Raw genomic sequence first — 27,916 nt, 5'->3', positions numbered from 1 at the left:
GCTAACACCATAAATGGAGTATAGATGTTTAGGACGAAAACAAAGTACAGTAGTTAACTGTTGTCAGTAGAAGACTAAATAATTGTTAGTCGTTATTAGTGAATACAGTTAAGTCATATTTTTCACTTCTGAAGCTAGAAAACAATTAGTACTTCTACTGTTAATAGCAGTAGCAGTAAAAATCAAATATGGAAAGCTGTTCATTAAATATGGAAGGCGTATATGTTTCAGTATTCTTTAATTTAAAAAGGGATGACTCAGCATGCAGGAGAAATTTCTCTAAATTTAATGCTAACATTATCATTCTCACTTTTTTAAGGAACCTGTACGTTTTCCACAAACCAAATACTTATGCCTACTCCTATCAGAAGTCAGATTTTAGAGTAAGTGAATTTGCTGCAAGATTTATTACTCTCTTCATGAATTGTAAGGGCATAATACATTGGCTGAAATCTTTTTGCTTCATTATGCATGTAGAAGGAAATGTTACTTCTTGCTAGCAATTGACAAATTACTAATCAGATTCTGGCCATGTGCACATCTGCTGGCTTAGCACCTGCTTGAGAACCCAATGGGGACTAATTAATTGGCAGCTGGAAGTGACTGGATGGTATGCTTTTTACCTTCCTCCTGCAACAGGATTTCAGCCTCTCAGTGTTGCAGGATTTGTTGTCCATTGAAACATTACTATTAGGGAGCTGCTGCTATAGGAAGAATTAGTATGAAAACTGAAAACAAACTAAATGTCATATATATATGTATGTATGTATATGTAGATGTATATATGTATATATGTATGGAAAGCTCTGAATTTGGTAAATCAGAATTATGTTCTAGAGTTGATAAACAATTCAACCCATGTTCCGCATTTATTTCAGATTTGGGTTAAATTATAAGATTTAATTTTAATTTGCAAGAACATATGTCATAGTGGTTTAACTGGATCCAAAGAATAAATTCATCAATGTTGAAATGATAATCAAGAAAATTAACCTTTTTGTGACTTGATTAAAAGAAAATATGATGAATATGGAAAAGTAACTCATATCTTTGATTAAAGGGCCAAGAGACTGTTCATTGTCCATTTTTTCTATACCTTGAACTATAGAGTTTGAAATATAACTTACATGATTTCAAAGGCTAGTTTCTTCAATATTAGATATAAAAATTAAGCATTAATGTTCTTTCTCTTTATAGATGCTAGATGATCGTGTCTTATATTATTTATGTGTGGATAGTTTGAAGCCTACTGATATCCTGGTTAACTTTTCTGCATTAGTACACTGGGGAGATATAGGAGGTAAGATCAGAAAAATGGGGGAGAGGGGAGTTAATGTTGATTCTCTCCAGCTTCTTCCAAGAAGTGCTGAATCATAAAGTGCAAAGATAAGCAGAGGATTGAGTTATTTGCAGGAAACTGAAGGATTTCGTACTCTCAGTTATTCAATAACAGCAGCAACAAATCCTAGCCGTTACTAATCTAGAGAGAGAAATAAACCATTATTACTAATCTAGAGAGAGAATTAGAGAGAGAGAAAACACCTGATAATCAGGATTGGATTTTGGTGGGAACAAAGATTGTCCATCTATAAGGCAATATAAGGCCAAGTTGTTTGTTTTGTTTTTAAATTAATATGTAATTTCGAATCCACGCAACAGAGTGAGTTTGCTTGTCCCAGCTCCTGCCAACCTAGTAGTTCGAAAGCATGTAAAAATGCAAGTAGATAAATAGGTACCACCACAGTGGGAAGGTAATGGTGTCTAGTCGCTCTGGCCACATGACCACGGAAACTCTACAGACAAACACCGGCTCTATGGCTTGGAAACAGGGATAAGCACCGTCCCCTAGAGTCGAATACGACTGGACTAAATGTCAGGGGGAACCTTTACCTTTTAATTTAGCCCTCAATGTACTTTTTTTTTTGCACCTAACTCTAGCTGGTGAAATCTCAAAGAGTGCAGCTTAAAAAAAAAAGATTCTAGCCTGAAGTCTCTGCATTAGAATTGTAGTATTATGTGTTTTCTCATAATACTTAAACGCCTCCTCCCACCAAGGTCTACCCGGATCACCCGCGCGAGTCAGGAGGTGAGGCTGAGGAGCCTGACGCCGAGAGAGGCCCGGAAGGAGAAGACACGAAACCGGGCCTTCTCGGCAGTGGCTCCTCGCCTCTGGAACAATCTCCCTCTGGCGATTCGCGCGGCCCCCACGCTGGGCACCTTTAAAACCCAATTAAAAACATGGCTGTTTATTCAGGCCTTCCCTCCAGCCAACTCTTGATTTTTTTTCTTACTTTTCCTTTTTATCTTTACTGCTGTTCTTGTTTGATTATTATGTATTTGTCTATGTTTTATTATTTGATTTTATATTTGGAAGCCGCCTAGAGTGGTCCAGTGGGCCAGATAGGCGGGGTATAAATTAAATAAATAAATAAATAAATATAAATAAATAAATATATACTGACAAATTGTTTGTTTTACCAAGAATAACTGAGATAAAATGAATTCCTAATTTAATAGTATTAAACCTAGAGTATTTATTAAAACTGAGCTTCATAATCTGTGGCATAGGTACTAAAGATAGAATTAAAATTAGTTTATTTGCTGATGATAATTTGTTAACGATAAAAAACCCATTAATGCTTATAGACAGGGTAAAATCACAGTTAAAACAATTTGGAGAGATAATGGTTACAGATAAGTTGTAATAAATCAAAGATAATGATGTTTAATTATAATAAAGATCAAAATATAATTAGAAAAATGATATTAATATTCAGAAGTCTATTAAGTACTTAGGTATAAGTGTTCCAATTAATTTAAAAAAAACCAAAGGAGGGAAATTTTTAAAAATTGAAGCTAAAAATAAAAAAAAAAACAGGATTTTAGGAAAATTGGACTTTTGTGGTTGAATGAACTTTATTGCAGTAGAAAACCATAAGAATTCATTTAGCACAGTTACAGGATAATACCCTGATAACATAAGGAGGTATCTACATATAATCCAAAATTCAAAGTTTAAGATTTAATTTAGAATTTAAACCTTCTAATTAACTCATCTTCCATGTCCCATACTTAGGTTCTGTGTGCTCTTAACATTTTCCTTCTCAGTCCCTTCACTACTATAGCCTTCCTTCATTTTGAAGGATTTTAAAAATAACCGAGATGGGTAGCTAAACTACCCATAAAAATAAGCAAGCTCTAATTCAAGCATGACTGGAAAGAAACAGCATCATAGACACTTAGCAAAGTATATGAAGGTAAACTGAGTGCCAGAAAAACGGACAAGTTCTAAAAGTTAGTTAATATATCATTAGATATATCTGATGGTAATATATCATCAGAAACCTGCCCTTCATTTGAAATCCAGCATAATGAATGAGATTGTAAAGCCTAAAGGTGTCTTTGGCAAAAGGTAAAAGAGATATTCCTGGTCATATGCAGAACTAAGAGTGTTTTTGCAGGAACTAAAATCGTTTCCTTATGTGTATGTATGCACCTAGACACATAACACACACCTATATTTGCACGCCTCTATATTTATGAACTTTTGTTCCGAATTATGGTCTTTTAATACCCTAGTAAGAGTATGTTTACATAATGGCAAAATTAGTTATTTTGCTGACTGAAAATTTAAGGGTTGAGTCTTTCTCGCTTCCACTGAATAGAGAGCAGTTGTGACATATGTGAAGACATTCTGTTATGATTTGGTGGTCAAAAAGATGTAATCTGTATGTGTTTTTTTAAACAGCAGTTGCACAGAAAGAAGGTCATTTTTTGCCGAAGGGATTACTTACCGTTGAAAGTTTCTCTTGGAAGAATCTGGCTCCAGGACAATTAATCCTAAAGATTCATACATATGCTGCTAAAGCTGCTGTGATAAGTCTTCCTGCTGGGTACGCGCTAGTCACCTACACCTTTCCAACTTTGTAGTTAAAAAAAATTAACCCTTTGGATTTGTACTGTACTTGGAAATGTCCAAAGCACGTTACCTACATTATTTCATAATTCTTGTAGCAAGATTTTTAATTAAGTTGGTGCATTTTTCTGATATTGTTGAATCTGGGGCTTAGAAATCAGAGTTTTGTCTAGAGCATCCTTATGAGTTTATGGCAGAGATTTAGAAATAATATGAAATAATTCCCAGGTCAGTCTCTAACTGATGTTTGTTTTTATTCTGGAAATAATTCTTTGTGGCTCCAATAGTCCAATAGTAAGGCACAGCTTGAGTACGACTTTTGAATCAATGGAACTTACAGTGTAGCTCATTAAATCCTCACTGATTCAATCAGCCTACAGTGGGGTCTCTACTTAAGAACTTAATCCGTACTGGAAGGTGGTTCTCAAGTTGAAAAGTTCTTATGTTGAATCTGCATTTCCCATAGGAACGCATTGAAAACCATTTAATCCGTATCTGCTCTTTTCCGTTCATAGAAACTACAGTGGAACCTCTACTTAAGAAATTAATCCATTTTGGAATGATGTTTTTAAGTTGAAATGTTCTTAAGTTGAAGCAAAATTTCCCATAGGAATGGACTGAAAACCAATTAATCCGTTCTGGCTGTTTTTTTGTTATGTAGAGGTGTGTTCGTACATTGAAGCATTAGTTCCCATAGGAACTAATCCAAAGCTGGTTAATATGTACTCTACCACTAGGGGGAGAAATTTTTTTTAGCCTAAAATGACCTAAGGTTAAAAAAAGAGCAGGAAAGGTTTTTTTCCTGTTCTTATCTTGGATTTCTGTTCTCAAGTAGAAGGAAAATTTAGCAAATGGAGCTGTTCTTAAGTTGGATTGTTCTTAAGTAGAGACGTTCTTAAATAGAGACCCCACTGTACTTTAATTGCGACCTATTAATTCAGTTTTTATGTTGCATAGACCCTGTCCTTTTATATGTACAGGACTGAAGTCTCAGGCACAATTCTTCACTAGATCTCTACAGTAATAGTTACAATACCAGTGCATAATAGGCCTGTGTTATTCTCATATCGTAGATATCTGAGGCATGGCTAAGAAAACAGCAGCTTACCTAACTCATAAAAGACTACTAGTGATGGTCATACCCTGTTTCCCTGAAAATAAGACCTAACCTGAAAATAAGTCCTAGTATGATTTTTCAGGATGCTTGTAATATAAGCCCTACCCCAAAAATAAGCCCCAGTCAAGTGAAATCCCGCCCTTCACCATTGTGCAGCAACCAGAAGATGACATGACAGTATTTGAATAAATGTAGATTGTTATACACGAAAAAATAAAACATCCCCTGAAAATAAGTTCTAATGCATTTTTGGAGCAAAAATTAATATAAGACCCTGTCTTATTTTCAGGGAAACACAGTACTGTACTAGATAATATCAATTGGCACATCATTGGAAGAGGAGCTTCCATAAGAAGTGAAGGATGTCTGTTTATTCTAGCATGTGTTTTTGTCACCTCTTCATTTCTGAGAACTACAAATTAATTTACTTTTGGTCATCAGGTGAACACAGGCTTATCATATTTTTCCGTGTATAAGATGCCCCCATGCATAAGACGCCCCCCACTTTTCTAACCCAAAATTTCTTTCTTTGCAAGAAAGTGAAAGGAGAAAGTGATTCTTGCTTTACCCCTACATTTTCATTGCAAAAAGCAGCTTTCCCTCTCCATGTTTTGCAAAGAAAATTGAGAGAAATAGCAATTACTGCTTTCCCCCCACATTTTCGTTGCAAACATTTCACAATGTATGCCTTAGCATTTTCTTGCATATAGCTTATTTCAGTCTACAGACATCTGTATTCAATCAGATAGTCTTTCCAACTGAAATCCTCTTACTTAGCATATTAAGTTGCACTAGAGTAGACACATTGAATCAGTGGGTATTTGGCACATTTTGATTCAAATGGCCCTACTCAAGTTGTGACTTTTTACACTAAAATAACAACTAGAGCCAATTTGAAGAATGGAATGTATAGAAGATATGGTTCATCATATCCCCATTATCCTCATTATCTCAGATGTTTTGATATCAATGCAACAGTACCCATGGAATAAATGAGATGATTTTACTTACATGTTTAGAATTGCTGCTATATTTTACTTATTTGGCTCATCAGTGTGCTTATTTTTTAAATGTAGGCGCCATGTGTTGCTCTTCACTGTAAGCTCCCCCATAGGGCACCATATCCATCTGTGTAGTATGGTACCATGTGTGTTTGGTGAAGAGGATATTGTTCTTCCAAACCTTGAGAAGGTATTTGTTACCATAGCAACTAGACCCATTTCCCCATTGATTATTATTAACTTTAGAGAGCTAACTTCTTTCTGAATCTGTGTGTTTGGCTCCTAAATTCAATTCTATATTAAGAAAAGATATACTGTACATGCATGCTATTTATACATATACACATTTATACTGTTGCAGAATAGAAACGTTGGCCCATGTCATTTATATTAAAATTAAGTAGTGGAATATTTTCTCAATTTTCAAACACTGAGGTGATAAAGGATACAATAAATGTTTATCTGGCAAAAGTACAGGGGCATAGATGGAGTTGACCTAGAAAACATGGTTTCTTCCACTTGTCTTTGTCATGAATTAGATTTCTCGGTTCAGTTTTCAAATGTATAACTTGTATGTATGATTCTATACTTTCAAAGGTATAGAATCTCAGGAGGGAGTGGCAGCCAAAGTTAGTATCTTTGAAAATGATTAAATGCTTGGGAAACCAGTTATTCTGTTTAATGAAACAAACACCATAAATTCATAAATTTGACTTTGTTGTTGTTGTAGGTGGTGATGGTGGTGGTGGTGGTGTGTGGGTGTGTGTGTGCGTGCGTGCATGCATGCGTGTGTGTGCTCATGTGTATGGGATTAAATAATACATTTCACCTTGATAATTTTAAAAAAACAGATAGTGGTTTTATTTGGGAAAGGGTGAAAACCAAAGGACCATAATCTGTTCATTTCATTTAGTCTGTGCAAATATGTTTGACCAATAGCAGTTATGTATGAGTTACCGTATTTTTTGCTCCATAAGACACACTTTTTCCCCAGAAAAAAGTGGGGGGGGGGAAGTCTGTGCATCTTATGGAGCGAAGGCGGCGATTTCGCCCCCACTGGCCCCGTGGGGGGGGGAGCATCGCAAGGGTCCGAGTGAGCCTTCCAGGACCCTTGCGGCGCTCCCCCACCCCCCATGGGGCCAGCTCGGACGATCGCCAGCTTCCAGGTGGGGGGAGCGTCACAAGGGTCCTGGAAGGCTCACTCGGACCCTTGCAATGCTCCCCCACCCCCACGGGGCAAGCACGGGTGAAATCGCCAGCTTCTAGGACCTTTTCTGAGCCTTTCAAGCCTCAGAAAAGGTCCTAGGAGCTGGCAATTTCACCCGATAGTGTGGTTGCTGACCTTGAGCAATGGAAAACTCAGCAGTGGCCAGAGGATTGGAAAAGATCAGTCTCCATCCCAATCCCAAAGAAAGGCAGTGCCAAAGAATGCTCCAACTACCGTACAATTGCACTCATTTCACACGCTAGCAAGGTTATGCTCACAATCCTCCAAGGTAGGCTTCAGCAGTATGTGGACTGAGAACCCCCAGAAGTAAAAGCTGGATTTCGAAGGGGCAGAGGAACTAGAGACCAAATTGCTAACATGCTGGATTATGGAGAAAGCCAGAGAGTTCCAGAAAAACATCTACTTCTGCCTTTGACTATGTGGACCATAGCAAACTATGGCAAGTCCTTAAAGAAATGGTAGTGCGTGACCACCTTATCCATCTCCTGAGAAATCTATATGTGGGACAGGAAGCAACAGATGATACCACTCTGATGGCAGAAAGTGAGGAAGAATTAAAGAACCTTGTAATGAGGGTGAAAGGAGAGCGCAAAAAAAACCCCTAAGATCATGGCCACCAGACCCATCACCTCCTGGAAAATAGAAGGGGAAGATATGGAGGCAGTGACAGAGTTTACCTTCTTGGCTCCATGATCACTGCAGATGGTGACAGCAGCCACAAAATTAAAAAAACACCTGCTTCTTGGTAGGAAAGTGATGACGAATGTGGACAGCATCTTAAAAAGCAGAGATATCACCTTGCCAACAAAGGTCCGCATAGTCAAAGCTATGGTTTTTCCAGTAGTGATGCATGGAAGTGAGAGCTGGACCATAAAGAAGTTTGACCACTGAAGAAGTGATGGAGGAGACTCTTGAGAGTCCCCTGGACTGCAAGGAGAACAAACCTATCAATTCTAAAGGAAATCAACCCCAACTGCTCACTGGAAGGACAGATCCTGAAGCTGAGGCTCCAATACTTTGGCCATCTGATGAGAAGAGAAGACTCCCTGGAAAAGACCCTTATGCTGGGAAAGTGTGAAGGCAAGAGGAGAAGGGGACGACAGAAGATGAGATGGTTGGACAGTGTCACTGAAGGTACCAACATGAAGTTGACCAATCTCTGGGAGACGAAGACAGGAGGGACTGACTTGCTCTGGTCCATGGGATCACAAAGAGTCAGACATGACTTAACGACTAAACAACAACAACAAATCCATCCTGGACCAAATTTAAAATATACACTGTGTTCTTAGAATATTAATAAATCCAAAATAGTTCTAATGGTAATTTGTGCATTTTGTCATCAGGAGAGCTTCCGCTTCATGGAACAAGCTTCAGCTATTATGAAAGCCATCGGAACTGTGCTGATTAGTTTTGGAAATGCAGAAAACCTTCCCAAAGCCATGAAGGCTCTGGAATTAACACACTGTCCTCCTGGCCTCAGTGGCACGGGAGTAGCTAGAGAACACTTCAAGGTGAAAAGATACTGATTTTGTTGCATTGTAGAATGGCTTGTATATATTCTTCAAATTATTCTTTTAATTGCCTCATTACTGAAATTCAGTTTGTCTCCCATTTGGCCCCATGTAAACATGCATTCAAGTAAACATGCTCTCATCAATTATGCATAAGGTAGTTGAAATGCCTATACAGTGGTGCCTCGCTTGACGACGTTAATTCGTTCCAGCGAAATCGCTGTAGAGTGAAATTGTTGTCAAGCGAAAATTTAAAAACCCATTGAAACGCATTGAAAACCACTCAGTGGATTCCAATGGGCTAAATACCTGCTCGTCCAGTGAAGATCCTCCATACGGCGGCCATTTTCTGGTGCCTGTAAATGCGAGGAATCCATCCCGAACACAGCGGGGAGCCATTTTCTACAGCCGGCAACCATTTTTAAACCCGACAATCACCTGTTTGCTGATCATTGTAAAGTGAAAAATCGGTTCCCGAAGCAGGGAACCGATCAATGTTAAGCGAAATTCCCCCATCTAAACATTGCAAAAACTTCAACGTTAAGCGGATTCGGCATCAAGCGGGGTAATCGTCCACCGGGGCACCACTGTACTGTATATTCCTCCATGTTGACAAAAAGATTACCCTCATAATCTTTAAAAATGAGCTAATAGAATAGTCAGTCAATTTGATCACATTGATTTCTTTGCTTGAGTTCTCGGTGACAGAAAAATATAGAATTAGTTGCTCAGTGACAAGGTGATGCTTCAGTTTAGTTATTTCTTAGATGTGTAATAAATCATAAATAATAGTCTTACTCTAGGGTGCCAAAGAAAAAACTTTTGAATAATGAGAAATAGGTGTCTTCAGGACAATTCCTCATAAACCAAGTGCTTCAATACATTATTTGAACAATCAGGAACTCATGTAAGAGTTTTAAGAGGCAGATAAGCTATGCTATGCAGGGAATATTTAATGGTGTGAATAAATTTAAGCAACATCTCATTTATGTTCAAGACAGGCTGTGTTGACATTGCAAGACACTATAAGCAAGGATTCTAAGGCCCCCCTGAAAGATCTTGCCTTCAGCATCAAATCTACATATCAAACTCCATTTAAAAATAGAAATTCATAAAAATCACCCCTAATATGCAAATTCTCACTGAGATTGCAAAAAACTCATGATCTCATGGCAGCAAGATCTTTTTTGTAGTTTGCATACAGGAATGGATCAGATCAAGATTTTCATCCCCACTATATCTTGTTTGTACGAAGAATGCCCTTTAGAGGTGGAACCGTCAACTTGCTGACTTCAAATTCAATAGAACTTAGTTCTGAGTAAAAAGAGTATGCTGCAAGAAAATTAGACAGATTAATGGAAGATAATGCTATCAGTGGCTACTGGTCATAATGGCTATGTATAACCCCCCCCCCCAAAAAAAGAGGCCTTAGTACCAATTTCTGTTGAACATCTGGAGATCACTGTTGTCCACCTCTGGGCTTCTGATAGACATCTAATTGGTCTCCATATAAGTTTTCTGATATCTGACTGGACCCTTTTTGGCTTGTTTTGTGTTCTTCTGTTGTAACAGCAGACACTTAACTGCCTGTTAACTGCCTTTTAAATTTGGTTTTAAAATACTAACCTATGGTTATAAATACTGCTAAATATCCAGTTGTTTTTAAAAAATGAGTAATATGCCACTGTATACCAAATTGCTGGACAGCAAAGATGGAAAGTACTGTTGCATAAATATTCTGGCTTTCCCTGTACATCTGGTTGGCTAGATCAGTGGTTCTTAACCTTGGGTTACTCTGGTGTTTTTGAACTGCAACTCCCAGAAACCCCAGCCAGCACAGCTGGGGGTGAAGGCTTCTGGGAGTTGCAGTCCAAAAACACCAGAGTAACCCAAGGTTAAGAACCACTGGGCTAGACGATCTGATCCAGCATAACACTTGTGTTCTTATAGTAGTGTCCTGAATTTTGAACAGTCCCCACGCTCTAACTAATATTGAAATAGTACATTTCTTTTGGTTGGTTGTTTTTTGGTAGTTATAGTAAATAGCATTTATTAAAATTCATTAAATATTAGAATATTAATCATATAAGGTGGTTGGTCTGAAATAAAGTGATACAAAAAGGAAATTTCATTTAAGAGGAATAACTCACTTCATAGATCCGATTCACCCACCCTCTGTAGTTGAGAGCTGGAATGGTCACTCCACCTAGAGTGGTCATATCAACCAGATATGTTATTCTGGGGCACCATTGTCTAAATCTCTCCCTTTTTTTGGTAGTACAAAAAATAACATTTTTAAATTGTAGTCTTGTGTGAGCAAATATGTTACGTTTGTGTGTATGTGTGAATGTATATTTCTAAAAAGGATAAATAGATTGTATAGAATTGATTATTGAATCTATTAATGATTGTTGCTGTCTTTTTTATTATTATTTTAGGCTTTCAATAATGCTTTTTGGCATTTGATGAAACAAGTATCAGGAAATATTTCTCCCAGTTATGAATTTGCTTACAAAAGTTTTACTTTGGATTTTAAACACAGTGATGTGTCTGTTGAAGACACTGAATCCTCAGGTATTGTATGCACTCTTTTAATAACATAGACTTAGGAAAAATGTCAGCAAAATGCTGCAAAGTCAAGCCACTGTCAACACTAAAAGTCCAGAGACAGAATTATTAGGCCACTGTGATGTAATCAGATTGATGGATTCCACTATTTTTTACTTCATACAGAAGTACTTAAGATAATTCAGCTATTTAATTCTGTTTAAACTCACTTTTGTGTGATTGTCATGTGGAACATTTTGAGATTTGTAATTCTTTCACTACAGTAAGTAAAAGTGAATTTCAACCAGTTTTTCCAATTTTGAGAGGAAAGTGAAAAACTAATTTGTAATTTGAGCTATATAGCATTAAGATGTCCAAGTATTACTACTATTTTTAAGGCTTATTGGAAAGCAAACAAAACAGATTAATGATTTATTACAAACACACATTCTTCACACATCCTGAAAGCTGTTGAAAATATTAATGGTTGCTCTCACATTGTTCACTCAGTTCACAGAACAGATTGAATAGTACAAAGAAATTGTTATTAATAAAGCCAGGAATAATTGAGATAAGCTATGGTTTTTACCCATTATAAAATAAACACCCAAGGACCACTTCACTTCTTAAAGATCTTTTGATCTTTCCGCACTGTAGACTAATTTCACAGTTTCTTCCTATTTTCCTGGAGCTTCAATTATTTTCCTGAAGCAATGCTATTACTTCAGGTATTTGGCAAGACTGAAGAAAGCCTTTTAGTCCTATATGTGTTCTTGAACTTTAATTGGATTTCAGCTCCAATTAGTTCCCAGCACAATGAGAACAATGCATAAGTTACCTAAACTTGCAAAACAAGAATCTTTTACCCAGTATGAAAGTAAGCCTAGCAGAAATACAATTTGCATTTTATGTTCTCGGATTGCTAAAACACATTGTCCAAATCAACTCCTTAATCACTAAGGAATTTTGTCATGCCCTGTGCTTTGCGCCTAGTAGTAGTTGGCCAAAGTTCTGGAAACTTACTATCACCCATTGTTGTTTGCTCTGTGTTTCTGATAATTAGCAGTTTATTGTCTCTGAAAATGGAGGTTCTGTTTTAACCATCATAATGGAACCTATGATCCATTAGTTTTAATGAATGTTTTTAAAATTATCTGGGCTAGTAGCCATGGGTGTGAACCCCCGAGTTAATTTTCTGTTACATAAGTTTGAATCATCCAGTCCTACTTCTCTGGGGTCCAGTTTCTGCTTGATGAGTCCCAAAGTGCGGGCAGACGGCCACCATGTTCTTGCCTTCTAAGGTCTCCTTACCCGGCTGTTTTCTGCTGGGAGGAAAATATTGGGAGTGCAGAAAAGAGCCAACTAATAGGAGGAAGATTGGCTTGGAGCTGTGTGTGTGTGGCTTTTGCAGGTGGACCAGAAAGTAGCAGTTTTCAACCTAGTCTGCCAGCAGAGAGAAAAGAAAAAACCCTAGCCCGTGCTCTGGCAATCTTCAGCTCATCTTCAGCCACTCACCATTCCCTAAGCATTGCTAAAAGTGTTTGTACAGAGTCAGGGGAATAGGAGAATTGTATGTATATTGTTTTTGTACATACATTTTGATGCAAATTTTCCCAAACATCTTGGGTTAGTAGAGAAATGGGGCAGAATGAAATCATGATTATCCACATGCAAAATGATGTAGTCTAGAAATATTCACTCTATCCATAGTTCGTAGGCAATATTCCTCTGAATACCAATCAACAGAGGAGCAATCCATAACCTTCACCTTTCCCAAATTTTCCAGCCTGCATTCCTTACATACTCTTTTCATCTGAAGAAAAGAGTTTCTGTAAAATATTTATTAATCATTTAGCTGCATCCCACCTCCCAGTGATGCTCAGGAAGATAAACCAAACAACAGATTCCACAACAACAGATTAAAAACCATACCAAAAGGCAACTTTAAAAAATTGAAAAACCCTAACATAACAATATACTGTAATCTTAACCACCACCAGAAGCTGAACAAACCTGGAGGAGGAGTTCCTCAGTAAAGATGTTGCTACATAGAAAATTCTGTCTGTGTCATGGGACACATCAGAGTTGTCAGTCATGAAACGGAGCCACTATTGAGGATCCCCAATTCTAGTCAGGTTTATATGGGAGTAGGCAGTATTTTGGCTATCCTGAAATCAAACAGTTTAGGGCTTTATAGGTCAAAAACACAAACAGAATTTGGAAACAATTTGGAAGCCAATTGGTTCAAGCCTGGTGGCATACAATCTGCAATACAGACTCTCCACTGGTTCTAGCTTTCAATAACTTCAAAGATAGCTCCATGTGGAACATATTGTAAGAATCTAATATAATTTAATAAGTTTTAATTTAATAGGCTTTTCTCCCTGGAAGAGTTTTTTTGTTTTGTGGCGCTGTGGGCTAAACCGCAGAAGCTTGTGCTGCAGGGTCAGAAGACCAAGCAGTCGTAAGATCGAATCCACGCGACGGAGTGAGCTCCCGTCGCTTGTCCCAGGTCCCGCCAACCTAGCGGTTCGAAAGCATGCAAATGCAAGTAGATAAATAGGGACCACTTCGGTGGGAAGGTAACAGCGTTCCGTGTCTAAGTCACACTGGCCATGTGACCACGGAAGATTGTCTTCGGACAAACGCTGGCTCTATGGCTTGGAAACGGGGATGAGCACTGCCCCCTAGAGTCGAACACGACTGGACAAAAATTGTCAAGGGGAACCTTTACCTTTACCTTACTTCTCCAAGAGCATTCTATATGTCTGCTGTTATCTCCCTGTTCTATATTGCTCACTAAGAATGGGCATAAAGAAAAAGACCCAAAGCACAAAAGACTCTCTTTTGTGTAGTCCGTGTTCTTTTGGCAATTGCTGAAAGAGAGGCTCCAAAATTATTCATGTTCACAAAATAAAAATAAAATCTCCCAATATTAAAGGAGTTTTGATTTGCAGAATGTTATTATTAGTAGTAGTAGTAACAGTAGTACTAGTATTCAAAAATACAAAACACAGCCTTTGGCTGGTATTATATATCAGATACAAGTTTTAACCATAACCCAGAAATCAGTTAAATATCATCATCATCATCATAACCTCTACTGACATAAAAGTTAAAGATCAGTGTAACATGTGTGCTGTTCCTATGTAATATGTCCGTTTTTTTGCAGCTCTGTGTTAGAGATCTGCAGCTGATAACAATAATAATCATTTATTTGCTTGGTTGCTTTCTTTTTCATGGTTTTGGGAGAGGCGACTGTGTTTATTTGTCTGTGTCTGTATTTTTGCTGTTTCACTGTGTGAGAGAAGTGTTCTTGTTTGATTATATATTGCTATTTAGTTAACATACAGTGTATTCTGTTAAAGGTCTATATTCTGGTGGAATTTTTTAGGTTCTTTCTTTTACTTTTGTGGTGCTGTGTGAGCCACTGGTTGGGTAGAGTTTGCGACTCTTACTAGAGTGCCACTGGTTGCTCTGGGTGATACTTGTTGTTCATTGCACACAGCTTAAGACGTATCTCTTTTGTTGTTCTTGGTGATGTGTTGTTTGCTTTGGCAAGTGGGTATCTTTGTGTACTAGATGGCCAGGGCCTTACTGACAGGCTGATTCTTTGCTTTTTTTTCTATATGCTGGATGGGTGGCACTGAATTCACACTGTAGTTTTGAATGTGATAATATAAACTAGTACTATACCTGCATAGATCTTATTATGATTTTCCTTTCTCATGTACTGTTGCCAGCTTTTGGAGTAGATTGATTCTCTTTTGTCTTGCCTCTACTTTTTTGAAGTAGTTTGAAGAATTCTTTTGGGCTTCCTGAGTGCCAGAAAGCACAAGTGGGGAAACACAGAACAAAGGGACTTTTGTTTAAAGTGAAAGGACCAGTACACAAAAAATACAAAAACAAAAATGGCACCTCCTCAAAAAGAACCCAAATTGAAGGAAATATGAAAACATTTGCCATGTTCACAACATATATAGGATTCTATGATACACTACTTACCATATCAGGCAAGAGCTTTCTCTAGGTGCTTCTAATAAAAAATACAATTCCTTATGACAACTTTAAAATGCTTCACCCTAAATGGCACCATTGTTCTAAGTAAATATGAAATCAGTGTTGCAATTTATATCTTCTTAATCTTTGTATTGATTTTTGTTCACAGTGATGACAGAAGTCAATGTTCCTCTTTGGCAGAACAAAGATCCCACACCACAAGAAGAGGAAGCTGCACTTAAACTGCAAGCTGCCTGGAGAGGCACTTATGTCAGGCTGTTAATGGATGGCAGAAGACCAGGTCAGGATTCTCCACCAGCACACAATCCCTAAGGTTTTAAAATAGATGTGTAATATAAGGCCCTCCAGCCAATTACTATTTTCAGCCATTCTTGAGAGAAAGTGGAAAGATCAACCAAAAAGGAATGGAGAGGGAATTTTCTTTGGGTTTGGGGTGGGGACTGCTGTCCTTACCATGATCATTGAAGTCACAAGTTGGTTGCGGGTGGGCTACTCTTACTTTGAACTTAAAACAAAATGTTCACACTGCCTTCTAAATACTCTTGTTTTCTATGGCACCCCTTCCATGTTTCAGCTTCCCATCCGCAAAGCTTGTTCTGCAGGGCTAGGAAACCAAATGGTGATGAGTTTCCAGTAGATGTCCAGTAATTCTGATCCCTGATACTGGGCTTGGGCCCATCAGATTTTTAAGGTGGAGATATCCACACATAGTATTTTACATGCCTCTTTAGAGTCGGTGTAAGCACTAGTGTTTCAGGATATTGTTTACCAAGCTTTTTTACTTTGATCAAAACTTTACTACTACTTTTCTGCAGTCTTTATCTAATTTACAATATTTTCCTTTCCCTTTATATTTCTCTTCTAGGCAGTGGTAGGATGGACAAGAAGACTGTCTGAGTCCTCAAGTCCTTGAATTTTCTTCTCACAGTTTCAAAATCTAATATGATTTCTTTATAGTTCCCCTTGGCTGCATCATTTGTTCCAGTGTGGATGAGAAGAAAAAAATATGCAACCCTATCATATATTTGGTTTCTCCTCAGCATTCTTCTCCTTTGCTTTCTTTCACCTCCAGTGCCTCCCTTGGCTACTGATACTTTAGAGTTCTGTCTATGTACTCCTTTATTTTTTTCTTAAGACCTTAGATATGACCACTCACTTCTCCAGTTCTTTCACTTTTCCTTCCAACAGTGCTACCAGTTAGCACTTGCTGCATGTGTACGCTGCATTGTTTTCAAGCATGAAGGCAAAAATTGCCTAGACTTTGTAGATCATCGCCAGTGGAATGTCTCTTCTCTTCATTACCCCTGTTAAGATTTTAATTTCTTCTGTTTGTCTATGAGCACCCTTTCTTTTGTCTTGTCTGCCTTGAAGAAAACTGAGAAAGTCCACTAACATATAACTCTGTGCCTCTGTCTCCTTGGTCTCTCCTTTTCCTTTGTCCCTTCCCCCAGTAAATCCTTTCCATACTACCTTTCTTTAATACCACTCCCCATTCAAACTCCTGTCATTTCATCAACATATTTGAGTTAATTTAAAATAAGTGATCACTACTGCTTATGATCATATTGGCACAGAAAGAAAGATTTGGTATAATGGACAAAATACTTAAATATTTCAAAGTTAAACCTAGAATTTCCATAAGGAAAAAAAAATTCAAACCTTTTCAGTGACTGCATTAATATACCATATAGCTTCTGACAGCATCTGGTGGGTCGTGGTTAATTTTATCCTAGATTTTTCATAAACATTGCTCACAGAAACCTATCTTCCTCTTGCTTGATTATAGTAAATGATTCATATTAAATAAAATAAAAATTATTCAGAGTATTATATACATCAGGTGTATAGCAATTGTAAGTATATTTAACATCTACTAATAAGCTTTTAAAAATATTTCAGGTACCAAGGCGAATGCTAAAGTCAAAGACACACTTCAGAAGTTATGGGCTCTAATTGAACCTAATTTTGAACAATGTTCTTTAACATTTTTGAGGTAACAAGTCTAATTATTCTGCAGTACCACAACAGTTCCATATTTTGCTTAAAAAAAAATTATTTCTCCTCAATTTTATCTTAGAATAATTGGATTTAAGCCTTCCACATAGTAAACAAAAAACTTTGATGACTCAGCATGGCCCTAATGTTTCATATTGCCTGCTTGTAACTAAAGCTAATCTCTACAACTTGAGCCATAATGATAGCTTTATTTTATGCAGGAATCCATATATTTAGTTCATTATAACATTCAGATGTGAAAAGTGAAATTCAAGGAATATTCTGTTCATCAGTAATATACAGTATGCTGTTATTTTGCCTTAGGTTCAGGATTAGAGATGAGGGCTTTGTATTTGTATACGAATATGAAGTCTGCTGGCATAGGTGGCTGGCCTGATTGCCCCCCGTCCCCAGACCCCACTGAAACACTTCCTGCACGGTGCATGGCATGCAGGGCTGGCATTATCTTCTGCACATCAATCACGGCAATAGCTTGGCTGCCGCAGCCCTGCCTTTCTGCTCACCCAGCCACTCCATGGCTGAGCAGGGAGACTCATCCTCCTGCGCCCTTGCTGGAGTGGCTGGGTGAGCAGGGAGGTGGGACTGTGGCAGCCAAGCTACTGCTGTGGTTGGGGTGCAGAAGATGATGCCCACCACCCATGCCACGCAGTAAGTGAGCTTAACAGGATCTGTGAGTGGGTGTTTTATGAGTACAAAACACCCATCTCTACTCAGGATATAAAAGTAGAATATATTTTATGAATTAGGGTGCAGTTTAAAAAGATCAGTGGTCCAAACACAAAGACATATATATTGTTTTCTTAATCCGAAGCATTTTTAATGAACAATTTAAACAGTGATTCTTTTAAATAATAATTGTTACATTATACAATCTAGATGTAAGCCTATCAGACAAAAACAAAATAAAAACAGGTTGTGGCACTTTAAGGACTGTTACATCTTGATGGGATCATTCGTGAATCAAGTCCTCTTTCTCAGTGACTAAGGAGGTAGTCTTGATCCATGAAAGCTGATATTGAAATACAACGGTCTCTGAGGTGCCACAATGTTATTTGTTTGTTCATTTTTTATTTTTGTTTTTGTCTAATATTCTTAAACAGACTAACATGGGCTACTTATTTGTGCATACAGAAATGCACCCCAAATAGCTGGTTGGATAGGCTCAGTTATTTAGGGGTCTTGTTGTGGAGCCAGTGGTTTGAAGTTTGATTCCCCACTGTATTTCCTGGGAAGAGCCAGCCTGTGTGGCTTTGGGCAAGCCGCACAGTCCCAGGGTGTGCCCAGACAAAGTAAACCATTTCTGAGTACCGTCTTTCTAGAAAACCTTGCAAAGAGCCACTATGGCTCAGAATCAACATAACAGCATACACACATTCCAAATGCTAACTTATTTATTTGCAGCAATGCACTGCTGTAATTTGTGGTGGCAGAATTATGCTGGCATAATTCTTCTGTTAGATTACAGCTGTTGATTTAAATGTCCTATATTTAAATCAGTTTAGCTAGCAGTGAGTATTGCATTATCTTTGGTCCTCAAAACAAAATTGTGTGTATTGACGAAGAACCAACATCTGTCCTCACTTCACGTTTATAGTCATGGTTTTAAGGGGACCTGTGTTCTCTCAGACAACTTAGGTTTGTAAATTGATGCTCCACAAGTCATTGCCTACTGTCTGATGGATTGAGGTGGCATATTCTGAATGTATGTAATGAAAAAATGATGACACATATTTGGAGACTTTTGGTTGAAAATGATGTGTTTATCTCTTATTCATATCCATTGGCAAAGGTGAACAATCCACCTTTTCTGCATCTGTTATCCTTTAGAACCACACTAAACATAATTTGAAAGATGTGGAAATGCATTTCCTGAGACCCTTTTTCCCCTTGCAAAACAGCATATAGGAGGGTTGGCTTGGGGACTCAGCTCCTGATCCAAATCCCTTCTCTGGGAAATTGTTATCAGTTGCTAACAGGAAAAGACCTTCAGGCATTATATGAGATTTCTCCTCCACAGTTCTATTCCTGTCAGCAAAATAATAGGAGCTGTGTATGATCCCTGGAAAATCTGGGCCCTTGCTTGCCCATATAGCTCACATGCCCTTCAGACTCAATAGTCAAACAGGGAAGAACATTATAACGAACAGTGATAGGTGCCCTCTAAGTGTGTTCACAGGAGCAGCATTTTGAATGCCTGAATAGGATTACAGCCTACACTGCTTCATCTGCAGAATGCTTTGATAGCTTACTTATATACATCAGAATCTGCATTATTTAAATGATGTCAGATGCTGATTTGATTTGACTTTGTTGTCTTTCACAGAGATATATTCAAAAGTAAATGTAAGTCAGTAGAAAAATATCGTTGCTATGAAGATGAGTGGACTAAGACTTGTTTTGCTGATTATACAGTAACATATGGGGACCAGCCACCAAATTTTTGGTTTGTGGTTTTCAGGTAAATGTTTTCATTATTGAGTGACTTATGAACTATGTGTCTGTATCTAAAACTTAATTTAGTGTTAATTCTTTTCATGTGGGTTAAGACCAAGAATCCACATTTTTCCATATGCTGAAGCTTCCTTCTGCCTGTCCCCTTCATCTGAAATATTCCACCTCTTGCTTCCTTACAACAAAAAAGGATATTTGGTCCCAATCTGTGTCTCTATAGTCTTTTTATAACATTTCATTTTTTACCTCTTTTACGTACAAATATGAATCCATGCACCTTTATGGCAGGTCATAAGATGTCTGATGGGGCAAAGATACGTATTCCAATCCTGAAAAGGATTCTAATGCTGAAAAACACAGCTATTCTTAGCGGCTTTGCTATTGATGTATGGAATAAACATTCATGAAAACCTGTTTTAAAAAGAAAGGATTTTTAAAGAATATATTTGTACATTTCTATAATAACTTATCAGATGCACATTTTAGACTAATGTGCAGATCAGATCTTTGCTATGCACTGGCTTTTGCTGATCTCAAAAAGCTGCAACACATTTCTTAGCATTTTAAACAAGAACTTGGTATTGAGGAATAATTTATCAGTCTATGCTCATTGTTTTTCAAGGTAAATTGGTAGCACTACTTGTTACTCTTTATTTTAAAAGTAACACATGACTTTTTAGTTACTTTTTTGTTTTAAAACATGCAAACATGGACCCATATTTCTCACAGTGATACATGCAAGATGTATTTTGCAATAAATGCAAAATGTATAAAGATTAAAAAGACAATTATCCTCTTTAAAATATATTTTCCCTTTAAATTATAGGGAAGTGTTTTATGTTCCAGAAGATATGTTTATAGTGCCAAAGGTTTATTCAACCATACCCACCTGTGTACTGCATGTTGTAGACAATGACACATTGGAAGAACTGCCTCGGATCTTTCTTAGGGTTGTACCACATCTTTACACAAAAAATAAGGTTAGAAATATAAATATCTTGGTAATTATGGTAATACTTCTGACTTTAATAACTGAATATGAAGAAGCTAGGGTATCTTCTCAAAAGATGTAAATCTGAAATGTGGAATATATGTAATCAAAGACAATCTGGTTATTAGAGAAAAAAGCTTTAAAAGAGAGAGAGAAACTGAAGAATTCTACCTTTTACTTCAGGAAAAGAAGCTATCAAACTAGAGACTTCTTAAAGAATAACTAGTTGAGATTAGAAATGTGGCTGTAACTTGTTGGAGTGGCAGGCAGGAGTATATGTATGGCATATAATACAACCTGTATTTATTAGTAAATAAGATTAAATCCAATTAGTCATTTCCAATAATGCTCAAGGACTTGAACTTTGTGGATTTTTTCCTAGGTTATTGCCAGGGTAGTTTATCTCATATTCATGACTATTTCCTTTATGGAATTGAAGTAAACCCCAGATGTGCATAATGCAAAGGATATACTACTTATCTTTGAACTTTAGTATTGCCATTCAAAGTAATTCTGTTATTTTGAGTACCTAATACCGGTGTTATATAACTTCAGTATTATCCTGAAATTACAAGAACTAGTTGCAAGAATTTTAAAGATTGTGCCCAGATGTGCAAAGGGATTAGCCTTGTTTTTTAAAAAATCCAAAACTGGATATTACTTGACTACTTAAATGGGATTTTTCATAACTCTTTTAGAACCTTAGCCGAGCATATGGTCTCTTATTTGCAGCAGCTTTAATGTATGTTTTCTTTTTATCCAGTGTTTATTATATATTATGTATCATTTTTATTTGTTTCAATTTCTTATGAAATTAGCTGTTTTATTTCAGAAAGGGTATACTTTCATGGCTGAAATTCAAACTGGTGAATCACCTGTCATGGCTGGAAAATGGAGGCTGCGGCTCATAGGTTCCTACAGTCCTCTTCCACTTCTCGCCCGTGAGACTGTAAACAATTTATTTTCCATTAAAGAAGTTAAAGACTATTATGTACCAAATGATAAGCATATAATATTCAGGTAAAATTCAGGAAAGACAAAAATGTTTGCATATGTATATTTTCTTAAGTCTGCATACATATGTTTGTTTAGGCATATATTAATATACTAGTGAATGTAAATCATGTAAGTGCATATAGATCCAAGGCAAGTAAGTAAGTAAGTAAGTAAGTAAGTAAGTAAGTAAGTAAGTCCTGGTCTTTCCAAAATCAGTCATGGAAGCATTTTATTATTATTATTATTATTTGCTAAGATACCTCAAGAATTTCACATCTGACATATAACAGTTATAAATTGATCAGATTAAACTCATTTCCTTTTGGCTTGAATAAAAGCACAGTTGAATTTACTTATGACTAAGCAGGTGTCAGATTCTCCTGCAAGACACTCTCATGCCTATATGGGGATTAATTTTCAAAAATTGCCTTATTCATATGATTAAAAATGTTCATTTTGAATCTCTTTTTTCTTCTTATGGTTTAAGACATGGGTTTGGTTTTTGTGTGTGTCTGTGAGTAAACAGCAAGGTTAGCAAGAGACATACTTTTATCCAAATTCCACTGTCTGTTTTGTTTTTATATTTGTTTCCTCATGTTGGTCTGTCAACAGATAACTTGTCCTAAATTCAGACAGTAACCCCCATTCGGCATCTATTGTTAATGAGCTTAAATAACTCTGATTTTCTAATAAACAACATTTCTAAGAACTGTTGATCTTAAACTGTTAGTCTTTTGCTTTAATGAATATAACAATATCAGGTTCAATTAACTTGATTTTATCCTCTCCTTTAGGTATGCAGTAAAAGTTACAACACCACTTATTGCTACTGTACAAGTGCAGACGTCGAAATCAGACACGATAATTAAACTACAGGTTCTGGATTCCGAGGAAGAAATGGTAAACACTATTGGAAAGGGTCATGCTGTCATTCCTGCATTTCATTTCATATCTGTGGAGAGGCCTTTAAGTAGTTTGTGTAAGTATTATATGTTGCTTATTGGATTGTGTTTGTTTTCTACAAAGGGACAAAAATGTTACTTTCGCATTTATACCAGACTTAATAATACAGTATCTGCATTAAGAAATAAAAGACCATAGTCTGCAAAAGGGATAATCAGATAAATAAAATGCATGTGGCATGTAAAGGTGTTTTCCGAGGTATTTATTGCTAGAGAAAAATTCCACTGGAGCAAATCATTTGATTATTACTATCATGTGGTATTTTTTCTCTAGCAGTACACAGTATATTTCTTCCTGATGACACAATATTAGCGGTTGGACCTAGTTTGCTCCAGACTCTGGGAGCACAGTCAGAGCATAGTTTCACTTGGGATGTTCTGGCCTGTGGGAAGGGAATAGAGGCCACTTTTCCCAATTCCCCTTGCAGTGCCATCTCTCAGCTAGGTTTCAAACCCTCCATAGCAGACGGTTGAGAGGCATGAGCTATTTGTGTAGGCTTCATATAACTTCCTGTGTGTTTCCTTTAGACTGCATGGTAAGTATCTGTGCCACTGCATTCCTCAGTAAGGCTCTGGTTCTGGCCTCAATAGGTCCCCCATGACCTGGTTCCATATGTGGACAGTGCATTCTAGACATTAGTGCTGTCAAATGAAAGCCTGATCATCCAGAGTGGCTTTTCACAGCAAGCATAACAAAGGCATAATATACAAACAGGTTCTTAACACAGAAAACAAATAATGTTATCCACTCTTTATGTCAGTCTGCAGATCTCAGCTCACCTGGCCAATGAAAAGCATAGACACCTTAAACATTGAACTTGATTCAGAATTTGTCCAGATTCTAGTGAGTCAATGGCTTCACTGTTGAGAAACAGATATTTCCTACAATAAAATGAAACAGGCAGAAAGCACATTTCCAAACTTTGATAGTTACATTTGATTTAAAGCTTACATGATTCCAATCAAATGAACATTTTTGCCAAGAATTATCCTCACTTGTTTGCTCTTTATTCAAATATGAAGCCAATCTATTTTGTTGGATTGCAACATAAATTCAATAAAACAGAAATAGCTGATGTCTAGCCTGGGGGGGAGGTTGTTCATGTGCAGCTCCCAGGTCCTGCAAACCTCTCAACACTCCTGTGCCCTCAAAGGGACACAGGGGAGTCATGTTTTGGACCCCTCCTCAGCTGTTTTAGGTGGGAAATTTTGAGGAGCTGCCAAAAAAATGGCAAAATGGTTGCCTACAGCCACTAGAAGGTGCAAGGTGGCTCTTTCAGTTAAAGAAAAATTAATGAAAAATTGGCTTTCCAGGGTTCATAGGCTGGCTCTGCAAGCATTTGAAGTTGCATACCCCTGCAATGGAATAAATGCAAAAAAAAAAATCAAATCCCTATTGAAAAGATGTGTGATTAAACTGAAGCTTGGTGATTAAACTGGAGTCATGCTGGCTGACACATTCTGGTTGTTGTACTCCAAAAAAGTCATGTTTCCAAGCTCTGCATTAAATTTAAAGAAATAAATGTATTTCCTTCATGACTCGGAACTACTTAGCTCTGTACTGGCCTATCCACTCACCAATAACATCAATAGATGGTGATAATAATAGAATTTACAAATATTCCAGAGACTGTGCCTTTTCAATGACTTCTCATTAGGGAATTTTCTCCCCAGAGGAACTCAGCTGGTACCCACATAGTTGTTATTCTATTTTTCAAAAATAGAAGATGCAGTCTTTTGACTACAGATACAAGTTTTAACCAAACGAAGTACGTATCAGTTAAATATCAGTGTAATATGTGTGCTGTTCCTAATAGTGCTGCTTTTTACAGTTTGGATAGTGTTATTTTAGAATTCTGCAGCTAGTTATAATATTTTATAATATTTCACAGCATTGTTCCCAATGCCCTTATGGCTATGAGGACTACTGAAATGAGTTTTAATCTACAAACGAGTTATTCCTATTGCTAGGTCTCTGCATTTCGTTAATTTTTCCAGTTCTTTATTTTCAATGGAATTGCAATGTCAATTATCCAGACCTTTCTTCATTCTATTATTGTTATGTGTGTTATGCTCAAGGTGTCTGTCTGTTTGAATCCGACTATGCCACAAGATCTTCACTTAGTTGTTTTCTAACATCTTTCCTACCTGATGTTCCCACGGATTCCTGAATGCTGGCAGATTATATTTTTTACATAATGACCAGTGTATTAATTTTGTAACATTATCATCATCATCACCATCATGCAGATAATTTAAGCTTCTTTGAAAACAGGCTATAAATCCTTATGGGGTGGTGGTGGAAAGGGACAAAAAAAAAGAGTGAGAGGTGGATTTGTAGGAATATATTTCAAGTGGAAGTTCTTAGGAACTTGTATTGAAGTTAACCATCACTAACATTTTCTTTAATGTTTTCATGCCTCTTATAGCAACAGCGGGTAAAGGTGGTACGGTCCAGAGTGCCCCCAAAAAGGACCCTGAAGTTGCAGTCCCTAAGAAAAAGGGTACTGTTGCAGCTCAAAAGAATGTTAAGTCTTCAGTGAAGATGTCACAGGATGGCCCAGTTTCAACAGAAGAAGAAACTGTAACCATGCCTGCCACTGAGGAGAATGTAGTTCAACAGGTAAAAAAGTTGAAATAAATTTGTGGGACGATTTTGATAAAAGATAATGAAGAACTTTTGTTTACATATAAACAGCCCATACTAGACGTTGTTTTGATACACCAGACCAATACCATCAAGCGCATGGATCACAACATCAGCGCAGAAGCTGGTCTTTTTCCGCTTTGTTTTAGCCACATACAAGAATTATTAAGCAAAAGATAGTTTGCTTAACTGTATTTTAGTTAAGCAAACTTTTAGTTTGGTGCAGAATGTGGCAGCCAGACTTCTTAGTGGGGTGAGAAAACACCATCATATCTCTCCCACTTTGGCCGCATTGCACTGGCTGCCCGTGCGCTTCTGTGTCGATTTCAAAGTTTTAATGATTACATACAAAAACCTAAACAGTTTAGGACCTCGCTATCTGACGGAATGCCTTCTCCCACCAAAATCTACCCGTATCACTCAATCTAGTCAGGAGGTGCAACTGAGGGGCCTAACGCCGAGAGAAGTCCAGAAGGACAAAAAACAAGAAACCGGGCCTTCTCGGCAGTGGCTCCTCGGTTGTGGAATAATCTACCTTCAGAGATCCATATGGCCCCTTCGCTGGATATTTTTAAAAGCTAATTAAAAACCTGGCTATTCAGGCAGGCCTTCCCTCCAGGCACTATTTGATCTATCTCCTTTGTTTTTTTCCATCTTGAATGATTAATTATTTTTGGATATTGACGTTATTTTAATTGTTTATTTTGTTTGATGTACACCGCCCAGAGTAGTTGAATGACTAGATGGGCAGGATATAAATATAACTAAAAAATAAAAAAATAAAAAAGTTATACTGTAAAACTAGTAATGGGGTTTTAAAATAGAATTCTGATAGCCTCTTAAATATATGATTTTTCACAGACAAGACAGTGATCATTCATCCCAAATCTGCACTCATTCCTAGTACAGTGGTGCCTCGCACAGCGAGGTTAATCCATTCCGGATTAACCCTCGCTGTGTGAAAACATTGCTGTACGGATCAAAAAAAGCCATTGGAACACATTAAACTTAGTTTAATGCGTTCCAATAGCAGCTTTACTCACCGTACAGCGATGTTTCTCCGATGGCTGGCAGCCATTTTCGCGCCCTCCCCTCGCTTAACGAGGGCGCGAAAATGCTGCGCGTGGCCATTTTGGAGCTTCCGGTGGCCATTTTGAAGCCACCGAACAGCTGATCAGCAGGTCACAAAGCGAAGGTCGGTAAGCGAACCGCTTACCGACCTTCACTCTGGGATTTTGAGCCATAGGGGCCGTTGGTGTGCGATCGCATTTGCAATCGCTAGAACGGCCCCGTTGTGCAGATTCGTTGTTCTACGGTGCACTCGTTGTGCGAGGCACCACTGTAGTTTAAATGGCAAACCATGGGCTTAGCTGTCAGCAATGGGAGTGCTGAGGGGCTAGACTGCACTACTGGTATTGTGCAAAAGGTTAGGATAATAGCAAATAATTCCACAGACTTTGCTCCAATAATAGGAAAGCCCTGTTTTAGGACGCTACAGTTCTAAACCTCTACAGAAAAAATGCAGAGAAGAACCTGACGGAAGGAACATTGCAGCAAAGGGAGAAGCACTATCTAACAATCATCAACAGCTGTTTATCAACATGCTCTTTATCTGTAAAGTGGTGCCCAAAACAGCTCTCATGTACCATTATGTCAATGGCTTGAGCGTTGGGCCTGGGATAACCCCAGAGATTCAGACTCCGACCTTAATGAACCATGACATTCACTAGGTGACATTGAGTTTGTGAATGTTGCTCAGCCTGACCCTACCTCACAGGGTTGTGATGAGATTTCAGTGGGGATAAGAGGAGCAGTATGCTTTACTTTCGGGGAGAACAAGAGGCTGTAAATGCAGTATATAAATGCAGTATATAACCGACATCAAGGGAACAGCAATAATGTGATGTGATAGAAAACAAATGGAATAGCTGTAAACAGCCCAGATGCCATTGTGTCAGTCATCACAAAGAGCCATAGCTAGAGAAACCAATTCCAGTTTTTAAAAAACCACGCATTAATTTTGTGCTTATTTCAAACAAATTAAATTATGTAGTCAGATTTAAAAGCAAACCACAGCTCCCAAAGCACGATTTTCTGTGTTTTAACAAAAGACAAGAGGTCTCTGTAGTCCAGAAAAATTGATGAGGAAACAGAGATTGGGTATTGCCTACCTTTGGCTTAAAAGGTAAAGGTTCCCCTTGACAATTTTGGTCCAGTCATGTTCGGCTCTAGGGGGTGGTGCTCATCCCTGTTTCCAAGCCATAGAACCAGCGTTTTTGTCCGAAGACAATCTTCCGTGGTCACATGGCCAGTGCAACTTAGACATGGAACGCTTTTACCTTCCTACCTTTGGCTTAAGGAATATATAAATATTATCAGGCTACTTCTGTCTTTTTTTTATTCCACAATTTTGTTCCATTTCAAGTTAATCTTCAATTTTCAAATCTTCTCCAAATATATATTTGTTGTGTACTTTATCTCAAAATACAAATTTCATTACTACTTTTCCA

General features: G+C 37.6%; 1 protein-coding gene across 3 annotated transcripts in view; it reads left to right on the top strand.

The window, feature by feature from the left end:
- The window catches only part of ADGB (androglobin), a 90,014-nt gene that overhangs the window by 44,514 nt on the left and 17,584 nt on the right, over positions 1 to 27,916 (top strand). For all 3 annotated transcript variants that reach the window (XM_072995615.2, XM_020810415.3, XM_078383272.1), the window contains 13 exons: positions 320 to 383; positions 1,198 to 1,300; positions 3,749 to 3,893; positions 6,110 to 6,224; positions 8,609 to 8,776; positions 11,215 to 11,350; positions 15,492 to 15,623; positions 17,243 to 17,336; positions 19,683 to 19,817; positions 20,637 to 20,790; positions 21,634 to 21,821; positions 22,592 to 22,776; positions 25,189 to 25,382. In XM_072995615.2, coding sequence (XP_072851716.2) covers positions 320 to 383; positions 1,198 to 1,300; positions 3,749 to 3,893; positions 6,110 to 6,224; positions 8,609 to 8,776; positions 11,215 to 11,350; positions 15,492 to 15,623; positions 17,243 to 17,336; positions 19,683 to 19,817; positions 20,637 to 20,790; positions 21,634 to 21,821; positions 22,592 to 22,776; positions 25,189 to 25,382 — 1,813 coding nt within the window. The remainder of the gene's footprint in view (positions 1 to 319; positions 384 to 1,197; positions 1,301 to 3,748; positions 3,894 to 6,109; positions 6,225 to 8,608; positions 8,777 to 11,214; positions 11,351 to 15,491; positions 15,624 to 17,242; positions 17,337 to 19,682; positions 19,818 to 20,636; positions 20,791 to 21,633; positions 21,822 to 22,591; positions 22,777 to 25,188; positions 25,383 to 27,916) is intronic.

The sequence above is a fragment of the Pogona vitticeps genome, chromosome 1 (assembly GCF_051106095.1).
Source record: "Pogona vitticeps strain Pit_001003342236 chromosome 1, PviZW2.1, whole genome shotgun sequence".
Classification (NCBI taxonomy): domain Eukaryota; kingdom Metazoa; phylum Chordata; class Lepidosauria; order Squamata; family Agamidae; genus Pogona; species Pogona vitticeps.
This window is presented reverse-complemented; position numbering and strand designations above follow the sequence as displayed.